This window comes from Galeopterus variegatus, unplaced genomic scaffold, assembly GCF_000696425.1.
Source record: "Galeopterus variegatus unplaced genomic scaffold, G_variegatus-3.0.2 Scaffold7472, whole genome shotgun sequence".
NCBI lineage: Eukaryota > Metazoa > Chordata > Mammalia > Dermoptera > Cynocephalidae > Galeopterus > Galeopterus variegatus.
In genome coordinates, this window is record NW_007733583.1 from 20,832 (window position 1) to 32,024 (window position 11,193).

Sequence of the window (11,193 nt, forward strand, 5' to 3'; positions counted from 1 at the left end):
TTCTTCTGGACATAGATTTAGAAGTGAAATCTATGTGCACTTTAAGTTTGGGGGGACTTTTTTGCTTTTGTTTGTTTTTGTATTTTTTGCTTTTTTTTGGGGGGGGCGGTTTTCTGTTGTTGTTTTGGGAGCTGCCAAATTGCTCTCCAAAGTGGCTGTGTCATTTATATCCCACTTGCTATTTCAGTCTTTTTCATTTTTTGCTACTCTGATGCATGAAAATTGTGAATAATTGCTGTTTCTATTTGCATCTCTAAGATTACTAGCAAGGAAGCTTGAGTGAACCACTCCTCTCTGTGACACGTTGGGGAGCTGGCCTTGGCTACAAAAAGATGACAGCATTGTCAGCAGCCCTGTCTCGGCAGGAGCTCGTGTCATGATGGGTTGCACACCACTGCTCACAGGCTCAAGGAGGGGCCAGAGGAAGATCATCAGCCTCCAAAAATTCCTGCACAATATACCATGTCTAGCATTCTTTCCAGTGTTCAAAATAATGCAAAGCAAAAGACTCACCTTTTATGTGAAGTGGTAGAGTGAGCAGCAGCCGAAATACAACTGTTTCTACCCAAGAGTCACATCTTTAAAAAGTAGAAACCTTCTTTTCAAAGCAGTAAGGCACTATCCTGCCTCACTTGAAGTAAAAGTTTGAAATGGACCTAGCTTATAATTAAGAGTCTTCTAATACTCCTTGAGCACCTCTCCCCTTTGCCTGTTCTTCCGACCTTCCTTAAAGGAAACCTCCCTCCTTAGCCTAGCAATCTATGTGAGGTGGTAAGACCAGCTGGACATCAGAAGGTGTCAGCCCCAGGGCCAGCACTGCTAGTAAACTATCTCATGCAATGCCTTGGGCAAATCATTTTTCTGCTGAGTCTCGTCTTTGTTATAAGATGATAAAGTGATGACAAAAGGCCATAATCTAGGATCTGATACCTCTCACGTTCTAGTCTTCCCTTCCACACCCTCTAGCTAAGCTCAGGATTTGGCCTTATCTGACCTCTGTCTGTCTGTCTATCTGTTTGCCTGTCTATCTGTTTCTCTCTCTCTCTCTTTTCATCTCTCTGTCTCACACACACACACACACATGCACACACACATACTCACACAACCACACCTGTTCTGAGTCTCTTGCTTTATTTTATTAGCACATCCCATGGAAGGAGAATGACCCACCTGAGGCAGCAGAGCCAAGCCTCAAATCAGACTCAGCCACTGCCCTTTCCCACCCCAAATCTGCCTCTTCTGCCTGTACTGCCAGGCTCCCTGTCTCTTCCTTGGTGCCAGTTTACCCACCTAATTGCTGATCCCCTCTAAGGGAATGGGAGTGAACTAGAGAAAATCCCTAGAGACCCTCCCAATCCACCATCACCCACTACAGTCACTCCATCTGTCATTCATTCCACAAGAAGCTAGGCGAGGCCCTCCAGACACAAAGACACAAAGAACAAAGACAGACACAGATTCCACCGTGGAAGAGACATGGGCAGAGAAAACCCATGAAAATATACTTACAACATGTGTAAATTTCTGTGATGAATCACTCAAGCAATATGTTCAGAACATCATATGAAAGCAAAAACATCAAAGGAAGAGGAGAGTCCACCAGTTGAAAAAAAAAAAATCCCAAAAGCACAGGAGAGGGGATTGCACAGGCAAAGTCATGGAACCAGGAGAGAATACGGCATATTCAAAAAACTGCATGTTATTTGCACTGATGAAGCAAAGGCATGGAGAGACATGGTAGAGTTCTAGTATATCAATGATTGTAATGGAAGAATTTCAGTCCATAATAGAAACAGAATGAGACAATAGCAGCTAGTGGAAGTCTTTCCTAGAAAGGGTCAGCATCTTCAGTGAGGAGCCTTCACTGAAAAACAGTAGAAGATGGTGTGTACCATACCAGAGGGTTCAGCACCAGAGACAGTGCAGCAATAAATCAACAAGTCTATGGAGAACAGCCTAGAAAAAGGAATATGGCCATGAACTTAATCTGTCTAGTCAAGGATCAAACCATGAGCAATTCAGTCTACCCCTTGGTCTAATTCTGCCACAGGGAAAGAGGGGGAAATTAATGTAGTCCAAGGGACACTATGGGTTGCCTTTTCCAAGCAGCACATATTAAAGAATCATAAGGCAATAGCTAGACTATTTGGAAAGTCATGTGCCAAACATCACTCAGGGATTCTAGACATCTCATTGCACACTTCAAAATGCCACCTCTTCAATATGTCATGAGTATTTCTGGTATGTGGTAGTGCATTACTTGACCTTCAGAAGATCACTTTGGTAATAATCATCCCTCAACTATTTATCCAAAAGAAATAAACACATGTCTACACAAAAATCAGTATGTAAACTTGTATGCAGCTTTATTGATAATTACCTCAAATTGGAAACATCCCAACTGCTTAATGGAGAAAAAAAGTGTGGTGCACTCACAAAGTGGAATATTACTTAGCAATTAAAAGAAACAAATAATTGACATGGATAACAACTTGGATAAATCACAAGGACATTGTGCTAAGTGGGGGAAAAAGCCAGACTCACAGGATTCCTACTGTTTGGTTTCATTTGTATGACATTCTGGAAAGGACAAATTATACTGCTGCATGACATGGACTGGTTTTTCTCCCCCCACCTGCTTGTAACAGACACTAAAGTAGTAGTGCTACTCACACTGACAGAGTGAGGACAAGAATTTGCCTGGTTGGCCAGGAAAGGACAGGTGACCACCCAGTGACCACAATGGGAGGTGCTACACAGGTGGTGCTCAAAGAAAAGTAAATGGATCAAGCCCATCTGCCTCAGAAGAGAGGAACCAGGGCAAATTGTAGCTTTATCTATTAAGGGATGCAGTGTTCAGCTGGAACAAAAATTCAAGGCTGCTCATAGGAGAGGTGGGAGGTGAGAAGAATAGCATGTGAAGTCTGAAGGTGAGGTAGAAGATGTAGACCTGGGGAATGCACTGCACCTGAGGAGTTTCTCTTGCTACTGAGCTTTCACACTCCTCTTAGGTGCAGTAGTTTCTGGCAGCATGAGTCAGGGAGCACAAAAATCACGCAGGCTTTGCATAGGCATTTCTTGTGGATGTATCTGTGCAGCTTGGGCGTGGACATTGTGGCAGACAGACTGGTTCCATAATCCCTGCTTCTGGATATTCACAGCCTTGTAGTCTTTCACTGTGGGAAGGACCTGTGTCCAATAAAATATGGCAAAGGTGATGGGATGTCACTCCTATGATTACATGACATTATATAAGACTCCATCTTTCTAGCCAACTTTCTCTAGGCTTTTGCTTTCATTGCTAGCTTTGGAGAAGCAAGTTGCTGTAAGTCTTAAAGCCACAAGAAAGTGAATTACATCAACAACTTGAATGAGCTTGGAAGAGGGGCTTTCCCCAGTTGAGCTTCTAGATGAGAATGAAGCCCTGGCTTGTGGAGGACCCAGCTAAGCCATGTGCAGACTCCTGACCCAGAGAAGCTGTGAGATAATCAATGTGTGTTTTTTTGTGCTGCTGAGCATATGATAATTCGGTACACAGTATAGAAAAATAATGCAGGTAGGTGCACTTCTTATGTGGTTTCTAATACTTCCAGTATGTAAGAGAAATATTTTGAATCCTATATATAGAAAGAGAAAGGCCTACACTATTCCTATTCTGTCAGCTCCATGACAATAGAACAGTGCATGGCTTCCTTGCTCTGCAGGGAGGAGACTAGAATCCTGGAGAGCTGGTCCTGCAACATATAAAATCAGAAAAGCCAATGAAAACCTCAGGGCTTTTCTGCCATTCTCAGCATCTAGCTTTCGGAGCAGAAATGAGTGGAAAAAATTATAGAAGATGGGTAAAGGTTCACAGGACCAAAGTGTGTTTCTACCATCCAAGGTAGAGAAAGACTCCAACCACTAGTTCCCACCTACTGCTTGTGATTCTGACACAACCCAGTCAAGCAAGGCTACTGCAGGTGAGTCCTTATTGTAACTAGAATAGAGACAGAATTTTTACAGTGGGCCACACAGGTCCTGCATAATCCAACCCCAGATCCTCTTGTCTCAGATTGCTATACTCCTGTCACACCTTCTTTTAGTGTTAGTACTAACCTTGCTTCCTCTTTCCATGGGGCATTTGCACATGCTGGTACCTGACATGCTATTTTTTCTGAATTTCCCATAGTTAATTCCTTCTTCAGATCCCAGGTCAGGTGACACTAAACCAGAGAAATCTATCTTCTCTCTGGAACTAGGCCTAATGTCCAAAGACAGGCCCTCACCTACTCAACACTTGGCACAGCTTAACTGTCCAATGGCCCGTGTAATTATGCACTTAATGTGAGCCTCACCCACTAGCCTCTTTCTGAGCCACATGGGCAGGAACTGGGATAGATTTTGACTTCCTGCTGATTTGTCATTAGCTTGCCAATACCAAGCTGAGAACTTGACACATAGTATGATTCAATAAACATTCATTCAGTGAAGAACTGAATAAAATATATTTGTCTAAAATAGTTGAAAAAGAGATGAGCCCCGGCCTGAAAGCCAGAAGACCTGGGTGTGCACCAGCTTTCCACTCAGGTTCAGTGTGACCCGGAGCTAGCCGTTCCACTCCCCTGCTCCTCCGCTTCTCTCATGCCTTGTGAGTTTTTAGATCTCTGATTTGCTAACAGTATGGTCAGTACTACTAGTTGCTTGTTATTGACATTGTCACTGCTGTACTTCACTTCACCTCTTCAAGGAAGCAATGACAGGAAGACCTTTGAAATTCTGCTTCATTTTCTCAGGTCTCCACAAATTTTCAATAAAAACTTCTTGAAAAGAGGCCAGGCCGCATGTAAACCATCGAGTCCACTTGGGCCTAAAGTGAAAAGGTCATGTTGTATAGAATGGACCTCATAGTCATCTGGGAACAATAACTAAAACATAAATTACAAAACCGTGATGGCTGGCTACCGTATCCATGGAAACAGATGTTGACTTGGCCAGAGTGCTTTATAATGATTATGATTAATCATCCTTGAAATCATTGTTATTTATTGGCGTATAACTGATAGAACTATGTTGGGAGGGCTATATCGTACAGTTTTACAAATTTTCGTTTGTTAGAGCTATAAAATAGCAAAAACGTTCTTTAAGATGTACTCATTAAATATCAATCGAAGAGAACAGGAAAATATAAAAGCCATAGTGTACAGTTTTACAAATTTTCGTTTGTTAGAGCTATAAAATAGCAAAAATGTTCTTTAAGATGTACTCATTAAATATCAATCGAAGAGAACAGGAAAATATAAAAGCCATAGCTTGGAATAATAGTCAATAAAAACATTGTGCTAACACAAGTTGCTATGTTCAAAATAAATTTTCTTCCATGCTTCAAATAAACTTAGTGCTAAAAAGAAAAGTAAGTGAGAAAACTTTGTTGCAAGTTCTTTCTAAATCTTGTTTGCAATCCTGCTTTATCTATCTGTGTTTAAGTCAAAACCACAGGCCTAGAAAAAGATTATGATTTCATTTACTGTTGGCCCTTTCCTTAGCCAATCTTCCTTGTCACTAGTATTTTTCCATCTTTATGAGGTTCTGGATATTCTGAATTTGGATCTTTTTGCACCTCATCACTTAAATACGATTTATTTTAATTTGATCACATGTATAATTGAAGTACCATCAGAACTGGGAAGAATCTTCATTCCAACTCAATTTGGATGGAGTTAGGGGACACTTTTTGGAGATAAGAAGCATTTGGTTCTTTCACAGCCACCTTTGCTTCTTTGTATTCTCCCCTGACGCCCCCTTCCCGCTCTGACCAGTAAGCTCAATAGGCACCTAACAAGGCATGCACAACCTTGACCTTCCCTTGCATGTGCAGTGATGTGTCCTTGAAACAGGGGAATACTAAGGGATGTGCCAACAAGCCCAGAGGCCACTGTGAGCCTGGGTGCATTCCTAATGCATGTTTTCCCAGAACACATCTACACTCTTCAAATACATATGGCATTGTTTTCAGTGACAGTAAAAGGCTGTGAGAAAGGGCCAGAGCCTCGGGTGCTGTTGGTACAAGTCTTTCCTATGCACATCCATAAGCTACTGCCATATCATTCTTGATCTAGTGCCACAAATAAACAGCAACCCTTGGGCCCTGGGCTATGTTCTTTGAACAGCTCTGGGATTGTTCTGCACAATGCTCTGATTGTCTCAGGGGCTTGGGGGGGCTGCTAGAGACAGTTGGAGTGGGTGCTGAGAGCCTGCTATAGCAGCCATGCTGGGTGGGATATATTCCAAGCACCATGCATAATAACCACTGCTGATGTGCCGAGTGGCTCTGAGAGATTTGTACAGGCACAGTCACTGAAAAATCTACTGTCCTACTGTACTCAATAGATATAGAAAATGAGCCAGAATGCTTTATGTAGCTGTGATGGACAAGGAAGCCTTGGTAAAGTGGAAACTTGATAAACAGAGCAAAAATGTTTTAAAGGAGGCAAGATTTGTGACTATTCCCCAGTAATTTTGACTAAAACATCCTTATATAACATATATAAAAGGTCCTTATATAACATATCATAGAAAAGCAAATGTGCAGATCCCAGTAATTTTGACTAAAACGTCCTTATATAGCATATATAAAAGGTCCTTATATAACATATATAAAAGGTCCTTATATAACATATCATAGAAAAGCAAATGTGCAGACCACTGGCCTGCCAAGATTGGTGCTCTGGGGGCAGGCTCAGGCTGCATACTGCCTCTCTGACCATACTGCCTCTCCTCACAGGCTGTGAAGAGTGGCCTCAGGACCACGTGCAAGTGCCATGGCGTGTCAGGTTCCTGTGCCGTGCGCACCTGCTGGAAACAGCTCTCCCCATTCCGTGAGACGGGTCACTGGCCTGCCAAGATTGGTGCTCTGGGGGCAGGCTCAGGCTGCATACTGCCTCTCTGACCATACTGCCTCTTCTCACAGGCTGTGAAGAGTGGCCTCAGGACCACGTGCAAGTGCCATGGAGTGTCAGGTTCCTGTGCCGTGCGCACCTGCTGGAAACAGCTCTCCCCATTCCGTGAGACGGGCCAGGTGCTGAAGCTGCGCTATGACTCAGCTGTCAAAGTGTCCAGTGCCACCAATGAAGCCTTGGGTCGCCTGGAGCTGTGGGCACCTGCTAGGCCGGGCAGCCCTGCCAAGAGCCTGGCGCCCCGGCCTGGGGACCTGGTCTACATGGAGGACTCACCCAGCTTTTGCCGGCCCAGCAAGTACTCACCTGGCACAGCGGGCCGGGTGTGCTCCCGGGAGGCCAGCTGCAGCAGCCTGTGCTGCGGGCGGGGCTATGACACCCAGAGCCGCCTGGTGGCCTTCTCCTGCCACTGCCAGGTGCAGTGGTGCTGCTACGTGGAGTGTCAGCAGTGCGTGCAGGAGGAGCTTGTGTACACCTGCAAGCACTAGGCCTGCTGCCCAGGAGCAGCCAGGCACTGCCAGGACCTCCCGCAGTGCCTGTCCAGCTGTCCAGCTGGCCCCTCTGGGCAGGTACACACAGTGTGTGTGCACACACAGATGTACATGTCAATGCACATGAGCGTGCAGCTCACCACTTCTCCTTCCACCGTACCTCGGCCAGGCTTTTGCCTTCCTCAACACTCAGCAATGAGAAGCAAAGCCCCACCCGTGAACCCAAGGGTCCCCAACCTTGTTGAGAACTTGGAACAGGATGGTAGAGTAGAAAAGGATGTGGAAGGAAATAAGGGTGACCAGGAGGACAGCAGGACTGAGGTTTTGGAGGGAAGAAAGGGGCTATCCCACCATCTTGATTGCTGGGCTGATGGCCGAGAGCCAGCAAGCTATTGGGTGGTGAGGTTCTGGGCCGAGACTGTGAAGGGAGGCAGTGCCAGCTGGAGGCAAAGGTGGGAGTCTGCCCAGGAAGGGTCAGTCCAGCCCTCTGGCCCTGCTCAGACTGAGTGAGCCCCTGGGGACCATCCACCTTTGGTACTCCTGTGGCTTTGCTGTGCTAGAGATGGGGAGAAAGCCCAGGTGATAAGGAGCTGGGCTTCAGTGAGCCCAAGTCAAGTAGATGCCCTAGAGCCCTATGTCCTTGATTCAGTTTTTCAAATCTGTCTATACTGTGGCCTCTTTCTTGTCTGGTGAGCTGAGTAATCCACACTCACCCAGCCCTGTTCAACAAGGCCACCAACCGAGGCAAGACAGGAGGGAAAGCCAGTCCCCAAGGTGGGACTCAGTGCACCTGAGGGTGCGCAGACACAGGGGCCCCTCTCCATTTTCCCTGGTAGCCAAAGGAACCTTTAATCCCAGCCTAGAAGAGAAGGGTGACAGCCTCCTGGAGCCTGGCAGGGACATGGCAAGCCCAGTTTCTCAGCCTGCTCTTGAGTCTGCTTTGGTAAACTCCCTGTGGCTGGGGTCTACCCGGGCTGTGAGGCCCCCACACCAGCTGACACTAGTGATGCAGAAGAACAATTGGTTTATGCGTTATGATCTGGTTACATTTCTGCTCTTGTGGCTGTTGATCTGATTAAGGCTTTTGTCCTGGCTTGAGGTACAAGTGCTTGAGTCTTTCCTAAGCCTGGCGCCTCGGTGGCCCCTTCATTTACTAATGGCCCTTCACTTTGCCCTCACTTTGGCTCTTACATGAGGAACAGAAGCGACTTTGCTAATTTCCTTGGATCCTGTGGACATTTCCAGTGCCACCTCCCAAGGCTCTGAGTGGGAAGAGGAGCAAGGAACAGGTTTATCTGCATGGATACAAATAGACGCATATACCGTTTGGCCCAGGCTGAGGGTCCCATTGAGCAGCGACACCTCTCCAGTTCAGAATGAAGGCCTTGCAGGGGTCACTTTGCTGGAGGCTGTGTGCTTCCCCAGAGCAGGGCCCGATGCCAGCCAGGAGGAGGTGACCTCAATCGGGAAGCCCTTGGCTGCTCTGCCGGCCCTGCCACGCCCCTCTGTCAGCTTCCTTTCTCCCTGAACCCAGAGTTGCTGACCCTCCACTGAAACAGGAAACTTCAGAATCAGCTGAGTGCTCAGAACCCACGTCGATGCCAGCTCCAGGAAGAACCCCCGTGGCTGGGCCCCAGCAGACACCCGAAGATCTCCAGGGGTGAGGAGGAGCTCTGCTGTCCCCATGGATCAGGGAAGCATGGGGATACTGGAAGGATCTTTGATTGTAGAGGCTGCCATGAGAAGCCAAACTGACCTGAGGCCTTCACCAGACTAACTTTGCTCACCTAAGCAGCTTTCACGTCTTGGAAGGAGGAGAGAAAAGGGTAGAGGGTTGGTTTTCTAGTTTCTTCCACTCCCCCACCATGAGGAGACTTTTTCTCTGCCGGTCCAGTCCATCCTGCTCCTCTGAGACCCCAACTCTGCCTCCAGCCTGGCATGCCTTAAGGCAGCAGAGGGGCCTCGGGAGCAACGTGGGCACCCTGACTCAACAGCACACCACCTGCATCCCAACTCCATGGCCGGCCGTGCCAGGGTAGCAGGAGGGTAAAGGGCAGACTCTGAGGGACTTAGGCCAGGGCTGGCTGCTAACTAACACGGATGCCCCAGGTCACTGGCATGGGTGCAGGCTCTGAGGGCCCCTCGGCTTGTGGTGTCCCCTGTGTCCCGTCCTCCCTCTCCCTTCTCCTTCCCTGTTGCCACTCCTTTCTCTTCCAGTCACCCCTAAAGATCCACCTCGGCCCTGCTGGGACCCCTGGGATCCAGAGTGACCTCTGACTCCTCATTCCACAGCTTTAAGGACAATGCTCACAGGGTATTTTTGTCTACCTCACAGACATAGTTTTTAGGACCAGAGAGAATAATTTATATAGCTAAGATATATGACAAAGTATTTATGTTATTTATATAGTTTCTCTATTTCATGGGCAGCACAGGCGGGGTTTGTGTGTTCCCCTGGAAGCCCTCTGTCTGGGGAGATGCAGCCTGGCCTGAGCTGAATGCCAGGTGGCTGGGGAGGAGGTCGTGTAGGTTCCTGTGTCCTGCGACCGGGTCTTCCTGGAGCTGGTGAGCATGCGTCTTCCCTGTGGTGAGCCCTGATGGGCATGATCCGGGTCCTCCTTGTGAAGTCTTTGTAGATTCTCTGCCCTTCTGGGTCCCAGGCCCCCTTCTTCTACTCTGGCAAACGTGTCTTGCTCATAATAATAATGACAACAAAAATGACTGCACTTGGCATTTGTAAAGCACTTTTGATGTTCAGAAATATTTTTATCCCTTTAATTTCACTTGATTTCCCCATGATTCCTGTGAGGTCGGCGGGGCTACATTGCTGTGCCCATTTTACAGATGAGGCCCGGAGATGGAGGGCCGAGCTCAAAGTCACACCGAAGGGGGTTTGTTCAATGAATATTTACTGAACACCCATATGGACCAGGTACTATGGGGGCTGATTTACCCTGAGCCTGGGAGCCCAAAGCCTGGATACCACCTCGAGCCCAAGAACTCAGGGTAGTGGCCTCTTCCCTGGCTGGGAGTGACCCGGCCTTTTGGATCTGGACAGCATGTCAGCGTTTCCCCTAGGCGGAGGCCCATGTCTCAAGTACTGGGACTGCCTAGAGGCCTGGAGAGATGAGAAAGTGACCTCCATAAGGTCCTTCTTCCCACGTTGCCCCGAAAGGCTTGGCTACACCACTGGGCCCCTCCCAACACACAGATGAGTTTTATTTGCTCTCATTTGTGTTTTTCTTTTAAAAATGAATTGTTTTCCACTGGATTTCTGGCTCCTCTTGTAAAACCAGCTGCAGTGGCACACTGGGCCTGCATTCCTGCCGGGCCACAGTTAGCTAGGGCGAGGGAGCCCTATCAGACAGGGCGCATGGGGGCTCCCAGGTTATCAAGAGCCCCCTGCCCCAAACCTACTCACCCACAGATGTTCCTGTCTGGCTCTCATGGGCACATAGCGTCCATCCCCTGGTCTAGAAAAGCCCAGCTTCCCTGGCATCCTCCATTGACAGGCTGACAGACAGACCCATGCCCACCCTGGAGATTATTTCTTATTTTCCAAAGTTTCCTTTCTCAATAACCATGAACTCCAAATGCTTTTTGTCTCAGCACACTTTAGAACTACAGTGGGAGGTATCATTTACTGAGCACCTGTTAGGTCCATTCATTCAACCAACCATTACTTAGGGAACTCCTACTGAGCCCTAGGGACCTTCCTGGGTGCTGGGGTACAGCAGTGAACAGGACCAAGTCTGTGTCTCGTGGGG

The 11,193-nt window shown here is 47.4% G+C and overlaps 1 protein-coding gene across 1 annotated transcript; it reads left to right on the forward strand.

Moving 5' to 3' along the window:
* Positions 1–6,406: 6,406 nt before the first annotated feature.
* On the forward strand, positions 6,407–8,088 carry LOC103607489 (protein Wnt-9b-like). The gene is made up of 3 exons (XM_008591987.1): positions 6,407–6,424; positions 6,764–6,823; positions 6,950–8,088. Exons 1-3 carry the CDS (start codon positions 6,407–6,409, stop codon positions 7,421–7,423), a joined length of 552 nt encoding a protein of 183 aa, XP_008590209.1. The 3' UTR covers positions 7,424–8,088.
* Positions 8,089–11,193: the final 3,105 nt, after the last annotated feature.

Excerpts from the sequence above, each read along its gene's own strand:
- LOC103607489 (XM_008591987.1), top strand. Across the intron at positions 6,824-6,949 it reads GCGTGTCAGGTTCCTGTGCC|GCTGTGAAGAGTGGCCTCAG; the intron begins GTGCGCACCTGC and ends CTCTTCTCACAG.